Consider the following 14,213-nt stretch of genomic DNA (forward strand, 5'->3'; position numbering starts at 1 on the left):
TGTTTCACATCCAGAGATCACTCTGACCAATAAACTGGCAGAAGAGCATACCAGATTAACTCAGGCAGAAACACAAGAACCTGTCTGCATTTTGGGGGCAGACAATATGATTGATGTCTTCTAGAGTTCTTCTCAATTCCACTTTGGCTTACATTTTCTAATGTATTTGCATTTCTGAACGTAGATTATATGGCAATGCTATCCTTGTGAACACCTGAGAGAGCACATACTATTTCTTATGCATCTTTGTATCTCTAGTGTTCATTAGTATCTGGCATCCAGCATGGGCCTAGCAAATGTTTCTTGAGAAGATGGATGCTTATATTCTTTAACTTAGTGATTGTAGTGAGAATAGGAGGCCTAGTTAGGCAGGTTAGATAAGTTTTACAAAACCAAAGTAGAATCCAGTTTTGCAAGCAGTGTTCGAAACTATACCATATTTCATAATGTTAGTGCATGAATTTTGTAAGCTCTCCTCCCAGAGGGAGAGCTCAGTCTTCAACTCCATCTAGGGCATGGAGTTACTAGCAATAATCCACAGACCATGGGACTTTATGAAGAACTACTTACCTGCAGGCTTTACTTCGGAAAAGAAGGTGCCAACTTTCTTTCCCTCCACAATGTCTGTGATGACGTGCCCAGACACCTTCGGGTGGGTCCCATTGGCAATGACCACAGAAGTACCACCTTGCAAAGCCCAGAGGGCTGCTTTCACCTAATGGGAGAAGTTAGATCCATGGATGAGATTCAGACCTTTGTAGGGTCTAGGCCCCTGCACTTTAAACATGCAAAAACATAGAAAATACAATGTGATATTGAGCAACTTAATTATCTGTAGGAAGGTTCTGCACAGCTCAGAAGCTCTCAAGACACGCTCAGCCCATGCACTCTTCCCAACCCAACCCTGGCATGTGTTGTCTAAAGATAAACCAATCTGCCCCTTGTGCTCAGCGTGTTCTCTAAGACTCTCTAGTACTGGGACACATAACTTCTACATTTGACTTATTGTGCCAGCTTGCTGCTTGACTGGAATCTGATCACGAGTACTCTTGAGCTTTTGTACCTGGGGTTCCTGTCCTCATCTCTGCCATTGCTACGTATGATTCTGTACCTAAAGGGTATAACTTCTTAGAACAATTAATGGGAGAGAAGAACTTTTTTTTTTTGGCGGTATGCGGGCCTCTCACTGTTGTGGCCTCTCCCGTTGCGGAGCGCAGGCTCCGGATGTGCAGGCTCAGCGGCCATGGCTCACGGGCCCAGCCGCTCCGCGGCATGTGGGATCTTCCCGGACTGGGGCACAAAGCCATATCCCCTGCATCGGCAGGCGGACTCTCAACCACTGCGCCACCAGGGAAGCCCGAGAAGAACTTTTTAAAGGTTTCATCAAGAAATATTTGAGCTCTAATATTAACACTTAGAGGATTTATGAATTATGAAAAAAAATATAGACCCTGCCCTTGAGGAGGTTATAATATGAACACACGCTTAATATATTAATAAAAATACATAGAAAGACATGACTAAATACAGGTACACAATATGCATTAAACCTGTATTTAGATATGTGTATCTTTAAGTGTGTATGTGCATCAGCCCTCAATTTCAAAAGTAAGAAGGATAAAATACAGTTTGGTTTTTAAATTGTTACAGGCAATAAAGGCACCAGATTCTTACCTTGGCTTCCATGCCACCCATTCCCACTCTGGACTTGGTTCCGAATGTCACGGACTGCTGATCACCGGGATAAAATATGTCAATGAGCTTTGCATCATCTGACCCTGGGGGGTTGTCAAAGAGGCCTAAAAAGTGGACAAGAGTCGGTAATGCTGTTCAACAGATGTGAGCATCCCCCAAGACAGACCTCCACAGGGACCTGCCAACTATAACAATTCTGTACTCGACTCATCCAGATAAATTCTGCTATTCCAACCAGCTCGAACAAGAGAAGAGGTCAAGGGATTCGTGGAGTCTACTCACACTGAAAACCAGCTCCGGGAGGACGCACCTTACGTACTTTTATAACTGTGCCTGATAAATGAACGTTTGCCAGCATCAGAGCACGGCCATATCCCTGACACAGAATTTACTGGCCCTGCCCACAGTCTACAGGGAAGCTATCCTCACCTTTGCCATTTCTGCTATAATGCTGAACCTTAAGGATGCACCTGAAAAAGATGAGTGGCTTCTGCGCAAACAGTGCAGCAGCTGTATACTGTTTAATGTGACTCTTTGAAAGGGCATGACGTAGGAAACACGTTCTCATTAGCTCTCACAGTACCCTTTGAAACAGTCACATTACACTCCCCACATTATGGGTACGCCTTTCTGGAGGTTAGGCTGAGTCAGCAGAAGAGCGCATGACTACTGGCCTTTCAGTCTGGATTTGTCACCACAAAGCCTGTGTACTCTTTTTTTTTTTTTTTTTTTCTTTTTGCGGTATGCGGGCCTCTCACTGTTGTGGCCTCTCCCGTTGCGGAGCACAGGCTCCGGACGCGCAGGCCCAGCGGCCACGGCTCACGGGCCCAGCCGCCCCGCAGCATATGGGATCCTCCCAGACCGGGGCACGAACCCGTATCCCCTGCATCGGCAGGCGGACTCTCAACCACTGCGCCACCAGGGAGGCCCCTGTGTACTCTTTATAACTGAGTAGCGTGACATAAAATAAGAGGTACACAAAATGTTACATGCATACCATCCGAGATTAAAAATCCTCACAATTTCACTTCAAAGAAGAATGTGTCTGAGCCTTAGAAGGGGAAAAGAGGGCCTGAGAAAATGGAGTCATGTCAAGGTCTAAGGGGGACACAGACAGGGAGGAACTGCTCATGGTCAGGAACTGGCTGAAGGACATTTTAGGCAGTGATGTTTTTGGTTTTTAAGTTACTGCTTTTCCTGTGCTAAAATATACCCCTGTGCGCCACTGTTCCAAATTTTCTTTAAAAAAATTAATTAATAATTTATTTATTTATTTTTGGCTGTGTTGGGTCTTCGTCGCTGTGCATGAGGTTTCTCTAGTTGCGGAGAGCAGGGGCTACTCTTCGTTGCAGTGCACGGGCTTCTCACTGTAGTGGCTTCTCTTGTTGCAGAGCACGGGCTCTAGGCGCGCAGGCTTCAGTAGTTGTGGCACGTGGGCTCAGTAGTTGTGGCTCGCGGGCTCTAGAGCTCAGGCTCAGTAGTTGTGGTACACGGGCTTAGCTGCCCTGTGGCATGTAGGGTGTTCCCAGGCCAGGGCTCGAACCCGTGTCCCCTACATTGGCAGGTGGATTCTTACCCACTGCGCCACCAGGGAAGCCCTATTCCAAATCTTTAACACAACTGTGCCACGTGCATCCTCTCTAGGAGAGTAAGTGAATCAGAGCAGTGAGGACATCAGTGTCCAGTGCACAACAAAATAGTGCAAACCACGAGCAGCAATTACAGGGAGAGAGAAATAACCTCTCACAACCCCTATCCGCCTCAACCCAGCACCCCACAGTTCCCAGGATCTTCTGCTGGCTTCTTCTCAGAAGGCACTATGCTATGAGATCATGAGTAGTACTGGACAATTCTAAGGCAAACCCCCAGAGACGCCTAGGAGTTCCTAGCATTCCGATATTCTGCCTCCTCCTCTTCTTCTTTATAGCAGCTCTCAAACCTACCAAGAGCATATTTAAAATTCAGATATTGTTCTAAAAATCAATATTCAGTGGATAACTAATCAGAGTTAAAAGCACAAGCCTGCCAACGACCAGTTTTGGTGTTTGAGGCTGCATTAAAACTAAGGTTTACTAGAGTCTAGTTCAAGTTGGATTTTATATATTGATCTCTCAAACTCATATCCTTTGCCTTGCTAGGCAGTATAGGAGAGAAGAGTGTAGATTTTTAAACTGAAAAGATTTAGATTCGAAACCAGCCTCTCTCAAGTACTAGCTATGTGACTTTGAATAAACCATTTAACTAATGTGAACTCAATTTTTAATTTCTTCATCTGAATAATAGGCTAATCTACCTACTTTGCAGGGTTGCTACAAGGGTGAATAAATTGACATTTATAAAACACCTAGCACAGTATTTGTACACATCAGAAGTTGAAAAAAAATCTTGTGACTAACCAAAATGCCTTGTTCTCCAGAGTGGCTTACTCTTACCCCAGCTTAGTTGTTCCTATCCTGAGACTTCAAATTTATAGTGAATAAACATGGTACCAAGACTTCATACAGGTAAAGATACTGATTTGTAAGTATGAGATCTCTGACCCTCCACGTGCACAGAAGACAGATCACAGCACTGGTACCTGTCCCTGCCTCCACCAGGCAGCCCCCTGTCCTTCACTTATGCTGCTGAAGCGTAAACTGGGGAACAAGTCCTGCCATGTTAACCTGCCATGGGTGTGGGCAGGGAACTAAATAGGTTTTTCTGACTTCCTGGGAATGTAATGGGTGACTTTTGGGATCCTGTAGGTTTGGCCTATTTTAGACACATCTACCATATCTATGGGTCAAAATGTAAAACGGGAACAGCTTAAGAAAGTGAGAAGAGTGAATGGAGAGCCAAGTTGGAGCCATGAGGGTCCCCTCCACGAAGAAGGCGAAAGCAGAGAGGAAAAGAGTTAACACAGAAGAACACAGTGGCCATACAGCCTGGATTTTCTGCAGTGGCTCCAATTTAAAATAATGTGTCTTGTGATTTACATTAAAACTAAAAGTGATCAAGACCCCCATGAGGTATCACTTCACACCCATTAGGATGGCTATAATCAAAAAGGCAGATACCAAGAGGGAAGTGTTGGTGAGGATGTGGAGAAACCAGAACCCTCATACACTGCTGGGAAAATGCAGAATGGTGCAGTTGCTTTGGAAACCAGGCTGGTATTTCTTCAAAAGGCTAAACATATGATCCAGCAATTCTACTCCTAAGTAAAATAAAGAGCATCTTCACACCAAAACTTGTGCACAGATGTTCACAGAAGCATTAGTCACAATAGCTTAAATGTCTATCAGCTGATGAGTAGGTAAATAAAACGTAGTATATCTATATAGTGGAATACTATTTGGCAGTAAAAATAAATGAAGTACTAATACGTGCTATAATATCAATAAACCTTGAAAACATTAAGTGAAAGAAGCCAGTCACAAAGGATCACATACTGTATGATCACATTTATATAAAATGTCTAGAACAAGCAAATCAACAGAGACAGAAGGTAGATTAGAGGTTGCCAAGGGCTGGAGAGGAGAGTTTCAGGGGAAGTGAGCAATGATTGCTAATGGGTATGGGTTTCTTGATGGAGTGATAAAAAATGTTCTAAATTGTGGTGAGGGTTGAACAATTGTATGAATATACTAAAAATCACTGAAATATAAATTTTAAATAGGTGAATTATATGTTACGTGAATTGTATCTCCATAAAGCAGTTATAAAAAAAACATTAAAGTGCCTGGAAATAACAACATTTCAGCATTCAAACTTCATCTCCCAGACCACCCCCACCTTCTTTTGAATCATAAAACCCTTTTCAGACCATATGGCTCAGAAAATAATGGTCCACAGTTAAAAAGATCAGAAGCACTCAAACAAAGAGGGGAACTCATGTGCTCACACATGTAGTATTTAAAACAAAGACTGGATAAAAAGAAAAGGCATTACTTTGTACCTTCTACATCTGAAAGAACAATTAAGAGGTCAGTCTTCATTTCCACAGCCAGACGGGCAGCCAGGCTATCGTTATCTTTAACACTAATAACCTAAAATGCAGGTAAAAAGTCGTGAGCTTTGCAGTTCAAAAAGAAGTTCACGGAAGTACTCAGCTAGGCTCTGGCAGGAAAAATGAACAACCCTGAGTATGTGCATGACAGCTTTTACAGGCCTTTCAGTTTGCAAAACACCATGCCTACTGGCAACTCCCTTTCCAAACATGCACCCTTCTATCCACAGACATACACAAGCCATGCTCACAGCACCACCTTAAATCACTATTGCGCCTCACCCAGCTGAACGAAACCCCCTGTCTTCAGAAGAGCTTATGCAGCCACTGCTCCAGGATGCCAGCTTCTCTCCCCATTTCTCCATCTTGTTTATGCCCAATGTCCGGTGTTAGTACATGCAGCATAGCATGGCATTAGTGTCTACAGCATGCTCAGCCCTCGGTAATACTTTACCCACATTTACCCCCTGGAGATCGCTATTGGGCTCTGCTGGGGGCACAACAGCATCGTTTGTGTTGACAATGGGGACGATGTTCATTCGGAGGAGCTCATGAAGTGTCCCATTGAGGTTCCGGCGCTTCTGCTCATCGTGGAAATCCAAATTGGTCACCAAAATCTATGGGGATATATGTATACGTATAGCTGATTCACTTTGTTATAGAGCAGAAACTAACACACCATTGTAAAGCAATTATACTCCAAAAAAGATGTTAAAAAATAAATAAAAATAAAAGGGTTAAAGAGATTGAAAACGCAGGAGACAGGAAAATGATGAACTTTCGAGGAACAGCATCCAAAGGACGCTAAGAGTAGAAGAGTTAAACTCTAGGTTCCTCGGATCCCATACAGTTCAGAACGGAACACACATCTTCGGAGACTTGTCCATTCTTTAGGAGATTGGAAAAAAGTTACAATCACCTGGAAGATTTATTTTAGGATGCTTAAGACTTTTGCAAAAGTACTTTAATTCTCAGAGAGCTATGAAATCTCGTCCGTTTACAAAATTAAGAAAATGAATGTATCTACTTTAGAGGGATACTGGAGGGAGTAATGACTGCCATAAATTTCTAAAATATCTTTGTATCCCAGCATCTGATTCAAAGTCTGGCCATACATAGTAGGTGCTGAAACATGTGGTGAGTGAGTGACTGAATGGTTACTCTGCCTGGAAAATGTATTAAACCACATGGAATAGGGCCATGTTGTTCCTGTTTTTGCTCTGTGGCTGACCACTGCCAGAGTCACCAAAGACACGGTCAAGTGGGATGAGTCTGAGAGGTTTATGGAGGTGAGTCTTTAGTCACAAACTGAAAGAAGGGCTGACATAACTTCGTTCAGGGGACGGGATGCACACAAGCTGCTCAAAGGCAGAGTGGAGAGCCGGGTGTGGGGGCCGGTTAACAGCTCCACTCCCTGGCTTGAATCAGGGTACTAGGCACTGTTTAGCAGGAGAGAAAGATAAAGGGGGGGTGACAGCAAGAAACAAAATGGTAACGAACTCTGAAGCTCAGGAATAAATGTTTCAGTGAAATCCCTGCAACGTTCATGGAAGAGGGTTCTTGTGATGTAGGGCAGCGCGGAAGTAGGAAAAGGCTGGAGGCAGATGGCCAAGAATTCTTGGAAGGTACTGAAACAGTCCAAGTGGGAATGGTTAAGCCCTGAACTAGGGTCTGGCTGTGGTAACTGAGAAGATGACAGCAGGCCTTAATGATATGGAAAATGTGGGCGAAGAAGACAAAATGATAACATCACCAAGGGAAGTAAGTTACTCACTCATGTGATAAAAAAGTTAGTGAGGACCTCTGAAATGCCAGACCCTGTACTAGCTGTTGGGATGCAGAATAAAAATGTTGATGATTTGGGGAAGATGGAATGGGTTAGATCGTGAATGTCCTTTCAGGAAGTTTAGCTCTGTAGGAAAAAGGCCTGGGAAAAAGGTGAATATATAGATCCTGGTTCTGGTGGTGGAAGGTCAAACAATAAAAGTAAACACGTGTGTGTAGGAGAGGCAAGCAGGAGGTATAAAGGTCCATTGAAAACACCTGTGGCTCCAACAGCTTAACAAACAAGACATGGGAGACAAGAGACCAGAGAGAAAAGTATGTGCTTGGAGAAGGGCAATCTGTTAGGATGCAAATAAGTTTCATTTCTATGAATGAAAAACAGCTGTTGTCCTTGTTTAAGTCTTTAATCTGACAAACAACTTATGGGAGATTTTCAAAAGCCCCTGATAATGGTCTTCAAAACAAGATTACTAAAGAAAACAAGGAACCACAGGATAAGGTGCAAAGGTACAGATTTCTTACAGATCAGATCATGGGGAAGGCAAAGGTGTGGGAGTGAAGGGGCCCCTGGATGAAGGCTTGCTGGAAACTGGAGGGCACAGAGCTCTTTTACAACAATATTAATAAAAACAACGGCTAATGTACAGTATTTTTAATGATACTTTCACTAAAACAAACAAACGAACAAAACACCTCAAGAAGTATCATACCTGGGAAAAAACAAAACAAAACAAAAGCATAGTTCCTGGATCTAAGTTTCCTCACCTGGCTCCATGCACTTTAAAAAAAATTAAAGACTAAAACTGTTATTGCACTATGGAGGAAAAAAGAGCTGATAATAAAAGGAGACAAAAATTGAGATTTCCATTGCATTTATGTAACCGAAAAAAAAAGTCTAAGATTACAGAGAGTGGGGTCCCAGCCACAAACAAAAGTGTCCAAGTCCATGCCTTTCTGTTTCAGCTCCCTTACTCAAGGACACTCTGGTATAATACCAGAACATCACTGTGGATTACAACTTAAAAATGATGGAGAGAGATTTCCCTGGTGGCGCAGCAGTTAAAAATCCGCCTGCCAATGCAGGGGACACGGGTTCGAGCCCTGGTCCAGGAAGATCTCACATGCCACGGAGCAACTAAGCCCGTGCGCCACAACTACAGAGCCTGCGCTCTAGAGCCTGTGAGCCACAGCTACTGAGCCCGCACGCCTAGAGCCCACGCACCACAAGAGAAGCCACCGCAATGAGAAGCCCGTGCACCGCAACAAAGAGTAGCCCAGGCTCGCCATCACTAGAGAAAGCCCGCGCACAGGCAGCAACAAAGACCCAACACAGCCAAAAATAAATAAATTAAATAAATAAATTAAAAAAAAACAATGGAGAACAGAAAAAGTGATAGGAAATGCAAGAGCCAAACCTGTATACATAACATCATCTGTGTATAATAACATCTGTGTAAATGATAGGATCAGAGGCAGCAAATTTGAAAGTAACTTGGGGAGTAAGGTTTTTTCAGTTGTTTTGTGATATTTAGACGTTTCTATTTAGTGTGTAGTTATATAGCTGATTAAAAACACAACTGAAAATATTCTGGAAATTTAGGTAAAAAAGAAATAATGTAGAAAGAAGGTTCTAGCACATTCAGGGGGGAACCGCTAAAAATTTTTAAGTTCCATGAGGACTAGAACATGGCTGATTTGTTCACTGCAGTATCCCCAATGTCTAACAGACTCCTTGGTACACATGGTGCTCAATAAATATTTGCTAAATGAATTAAAAACCAACCAACCGGGCTTCCCAGGTGACGCAGTGGTTAAGAATCCACCTGCCAATGCAGGGGACACAGGTTCGAGCCCTGGTCCAGGAACACCCCACATGCCGCAGAGCAACTAAGCCTGTGCGCCACTACTGAGCTGAGCCTGTGCTCTAGAGCCCACGAGCCACAACTACTGAAGCCTGCGAGCCTAGAGCCCGTGCTCCGCAACAAGGGAAGCCACCTCAATGAGAAGCCCGTGCACCGCAACGCAGACCCAACGCAGCCAAAAAAAAAAAAATAATAAAATAAATAAATAATTAAAAATACAAAAAACAACCAACCACCAGCATTTCCCTTCAACACTTAGTAGATATCTATTATATAAGGCAACCAGGTGCAAAGAGAAACAAGCCAGCTGAAGTCAAAGAAGCCAATGAAATAAAGATATCTAACCTTTCTATCTTCAGAAGTATCAGTACTTGCAGTAGTCCTAAGAGTTATTTGTATAACAACAAGAGCTAACACTTATTGAGAAAGTACTATTTAACAGACATATTAAATGCTTTTCATATATTTTCTCACTGAGCCCTTCCAAAAACTGTTTGCAGTAGGCACTGATGACATCCTCATTTTTCAGATGAGGAAACTGAGACACAAAAAGGTTAGACTTAAAAACTTTCTCCAGATCTCCCAACTAGCAAGTGGTGAAGCTGAGACTGTATCCTGGCAGTCTGGCTCCAGAGCCCTGCTCATATCACCTTGCTCCACGGGAATCACCCTCACAGGTCCCACACCCCCCTTGTGGAGGTCAGCCTCTCACCTGGGCAGCGCAGATGCTGTACTGGGTAAACATGGCTTCATACAAGGCCATCAGCCCACTCTGTCCGGCGGCTGCACAGGCTCGGGCTTCTAAGACTGGAATTGCCTGTAACATGCCAACAGACAAGGTGTGGCTGGGGCGAGGGAAGGAGGCCTGAGGACCCTGTTACAGGGGGTGGGGAAGCCGCACTTACCATCTCCTTCAGCTGGTTCTGCCCCGAGTGTAGGGCCTGCCGCACGCTCTGAGACAGAAGGATCTCATGGCGCAAGCGCTGCTTGCCAAAGGCTACAGCTCCACTAGTCACCAGCATCATCTCTCGGCCTTGATTCTGCAGCACTGACACCTGACATCGAGGAAGGAAAAGGTACAAGTCCTTGTAATATCTCTTTCCTCTCATCACAAGAGATTCAGGTAGGGTGGACTAATGAGTGGATCCCAAATGCCGGTTTACAGACCAGCACTGGGCTGGCTCTGGAAGTATCACCCAGGTTGTCTGGTAAAAATACAGAGTCCTACATGCTTCCTTGAATCTGATAAGTAGGTGGCAGATAGAAATGAGAAGTTTTTAATAAGGAGATTCTGGTGTGTAGGTAGGTTTGGCAACCACAAGACTTGAAGATATGTGGAGGAGTCTATAATGCGGAAGATCCAGTTGTTTCAGGAAATAAAGCCCAGAATACAAGTCTGGAGCCAGGAATTGCAACATAAACTTAGCAGATGGCTTCTCAAATTCTAAGGCATGACCTGGGGAGACAAAGCTGTTTCTGGGGCATGTCTGATTCTCATGCGTTGCCTCTGGCTAGACCAGGGACAGTGCTGTTCCACTCTGTCTGCCTAGAACCAGTTTTGGTTACTTTGTTTCCCACCCAGGACAGATCCACATGAAAGAGTCAAAGATTCAATATTCCTAACCTGTCCATTCCTCCTGATGCTTGAACCTATAACCTAGCTCAGGAACTCGGAGACACCTATGATAGACCATTATCTAAAAAAAATAACTTATCATCACAGAAAATTTCATACTTAACCAAAGTGGTAAGAATCGAACTACAAAGCCCTATGTACTCATCACCCAGCTTCAACAACCACCTCTCATGGCCAATTTCTCTCTCCAATATTCCTATTATAGCTCCACCATTATTTTATTTTAATTATTTATTTTAAAAAATACTCATTTATTTATGTATTCATTTGGCTGCACCGGGTCTTAGTTGCAGCACGTGGGATCTTTACTTGAGGCATGCAGGATCTTTACTTGAAGCATGTGAACTCTTAGTTGTGGCACGTGGGATCCAGTTCCCCGACCAGGCACTGAACCTGGGCTCCCTGCATTGGGAGCGCACAGTCTTAGCCATTGGATCACCAGGGAAGTCCCTCCACCATTATTTTAATAGAAATCCCAGGCTCCAGACACATTATTTCATTTGTAAATATTTCAGAAAGCAATTGCTAAAACAGAGGGTATATGCACACCTCCACAAAACCATTATCTAAAATATTTCAATAATTTCCTAATATCAAATATCTGGTCAGTGTTCACATTTCCCCAATTTTTTCAGCTTGCTCAAATTAAGATGAAAATTAAGCCCACATATTGCAATTAGTTAAGTGTCTCCTAATTCACTTTTAATCCATAGGTTCCTCTCTATAATTTTTTCCCTTGTAATTTGTTAAAGAAACTGGGTTACTTGTCCTTTAGGGTTTCTCAGCCTTGACTTTCCTGCTTCTGTCTCTGTGGTATAGTATTCCTGCAAACTGCTGTTAGGTATGAAGGCTTGATTTTTTTTGTCAAGAATTCTTTACAGGTCATGGTGTCCATCAAGGGGATACATAAGGCCTGACTGTCTTTCTTTTTGTGATGTTAGTTACTGTTGATGATCATCACCAAGACCTATTAATTCATTAGGGGCTATAAAATGTTGATATTCTAATTCATGCATTTCTTCTTTATTTACAGGCTGGAATAATTCCATAAAGGGAAACTTTCCTTCATTAAATATTTGGCTACCTTGAGGTATGGTTTGTATATGAAAGGCAGCACAGATATGTGTCTCTTTCTCTTTATTTACCAGTTTCCAAAATGAGTAGGTTCTCTAGAATCCTTCAAGATGACCAATGAATTTTTTTAAAGTATAATTGTGATTCATAGATTTAAACATATTTCATGTGTTTAAATTCAGTGCAGTAATTATTGATGTTCAGATATTCCCATCTTTGACCAATGGAAGCCTCTTTAAGTCAGCTCCAGAGTCCATCTAACACGATCAGATGCCTTGGACAAGACAGTTGACTCCATATGTTAGTACTGCACTGATCTAGAAAACTGTTCCTTAAGGTCCAGGGGTGTCCCCAGAAGGAGAGCTGGCAACCTAAGCAAACCATTACCAGGTTCTCCCCACTGTCTTCATCAAGTTTCTCCTTTGCTCAAAATCTTCAATCTTCCTCCTAGACTGAACCCCAAGTCCTCTACCTGGTTTCAAAGCCCTGCCTAATGGAACTATACACATTCTCCCTGATGAGATCACCACCACTGCTTTCAAGCTCACCTCCTCTCTGGCCCATCAGCATGCCATACTCATTCCTGCTTTTGTCTCCGACCTGGAAACTACCTGTAGAGCCTCCCCGTCCCCAGAACCATCAGGCTACACAATTCCAGGGGCACCATTCACAATGTGCACTTAGCAGCATGGAACATTTCCCCTCTGCTGGTGCAAATCCTATCAGTCACAAAGGCCCACCCTGAGTCTCAGCTCTCCTAGGAAGTCCCAAGAATGACCACACTCTCATTTGGCCTTCCCACCTCTGGATCTGTCAGCCACTGTCATTTGTGCCCTCTCATTTGGATATTACCTGTCTTGAACAATCACCTAATTATTTTGGGAGTCCCAGTCTGGCTCCTCAAGGGCAGAGACAACTGTTAGAGGTCTGTTAAGGCCCTCACAATGTAGCCCTTTGATAAATATTTGTTACACTGAATTGATCTGAGGGACTCAATCTGAAAGGCAGATTTGATAATAATTGCTTAGTACAGAAAATATATGAAGAAAATTCCATCAAATTTCAGGTTAGTAGTTTTCTAATACCAACTCCAGCAAAATTGTTTTGTTTTGTTTTGTTTTGTGGTACGCGGGCCTCTCACTGGCTCCAGATGCGCAGGCTCAGCAGCCATGGCTCACGGGCCCAGCTGCCGGGCCGGGGCACGAACCCGTGTCCCCTGCATTGGCAGGCGGACTCTCAACCACTGTGCCACCAGGGAAGCCCCAAAATTGTTTTTTAAAACTGAAAATACGGCTATGGAAGATAGAGCTGAATTACAGCTAGAATGGAAAAGCTCTAGCTTTATCTCCAGGATACCTGGATGTTTGGTTTTTTTGACGCTTGGTCAGGGGTTGGCAAACTATGGCCTGCAGGTCAAATCTGACCTGTGCCTGTTATTGAAAATAAAATTTTATCAGAACACAGCCATGCTTGTTCATTTATGTATTGTCTAAGGTTGTTTCAGCTACAATGGTAGCTGAGACAGAAACTGTACAGCCTACAGAGACTAACATATTTAGTACCTGGCCTTTTACAGAAAAAGTTTGCTGATCCCTGCTCTTGGAAAAGATAAAGGTAGTGGGATTTGTGATGTGATATTTAAAGTCCAAAACTCCCATGATGACCCTGAAGGTCAGTTTCTTTACTGATAAACTATCAGTGGTCAGCCTGGTTTGACTCCATGGCCAGTGGGGCATAAAGTTCCCACTGAAAACTTCCGCTGTGAGGCCTTCCAAAGTCAAGATTCCTTGCACAGATCTTTTGGTGATTCAGTCTGGAGACAGAGTGTGGTCTCTGTGCAAATAAAAGACCCTGGTGGGTGGGAGATGGGCTTGTGCATAGGATGTCTCTCAGACCCTCAATGCTTGCTTACACTCCCTCTGTGGCCTTGTATCCCTTTGCCTTTAAATGAAAGCCTTATATGGGTATTCTCTGTGGAGTTTGATAAGTCCTTTTACTATAATCTGAACTTGGGAAATCTTTGCAATGATAGCTCATACTTATTTCAAGATTACTAGGCTAACTAGAAAAGATAAAGCCCAGCAAAACAGAAAAAAAAAAAAAAGCTCAATATTCACACAAGTCCATCTGGGTACTCAACCCTGACTACATATCAATCACTTGGGGAACTTTA

At 43.3% G+C, this 14,213-nt stretch overlaps 1 protein-coding gene across 3 annotated transcripts in view; it reads right to left on the minus strand.

Moving 5' to 3' along the window:
• Nucleotides 1–14,213, minus strand: part of ALDH18A1 (aldehyde dehydrogenase 18 family member A1) — a 46,984-nt gene that overhangs the window by 16,303 nt on the left and 16,468 nt on the right. For 2 of the 3 annotated variants that reach the window (XM_082631299.1, XM_082631300.1), the window contains 6 exons: nt 10,236–10,385; nt 10,043–10,147; nt 6,142–6,300; nt 5,633–5,723; nt 1,675–1,799; nt 571–715 (listed from right to left, as the gene is read on the minus strand). In XM_082631299.1, coding sequence (XP_082487425.1) covers nt 571–715; nt 1,675–1,799; nt 5,633–5,723; nt 6,142–6,300; nt 10,043–10,147; nt 10,236–10,385 — 775 coding nt within the window. The remainder of the gene's footprint in view (nt 1–570; nt 716–1,674; nt 1,800–5,632; nt 5,724–6,141; nt 6,301–10,042; nt 10,148–10,235; nt 10,386–14,213) is intronic. The other variant, XM_082631301.1, reaches the window with a different exon arrangement.

This window comes from Mesoplodon mirus (assembly GCF_964341445.2).
Source record: "Mesoplodon mirus genome assembly, chromosome: 2".
NCBI lineage: Eukaryota > Metazoa > Chordata > Mammalia > Artiodactyla > Ziphiidae > Mesoplodon > Mesoplodon mirus.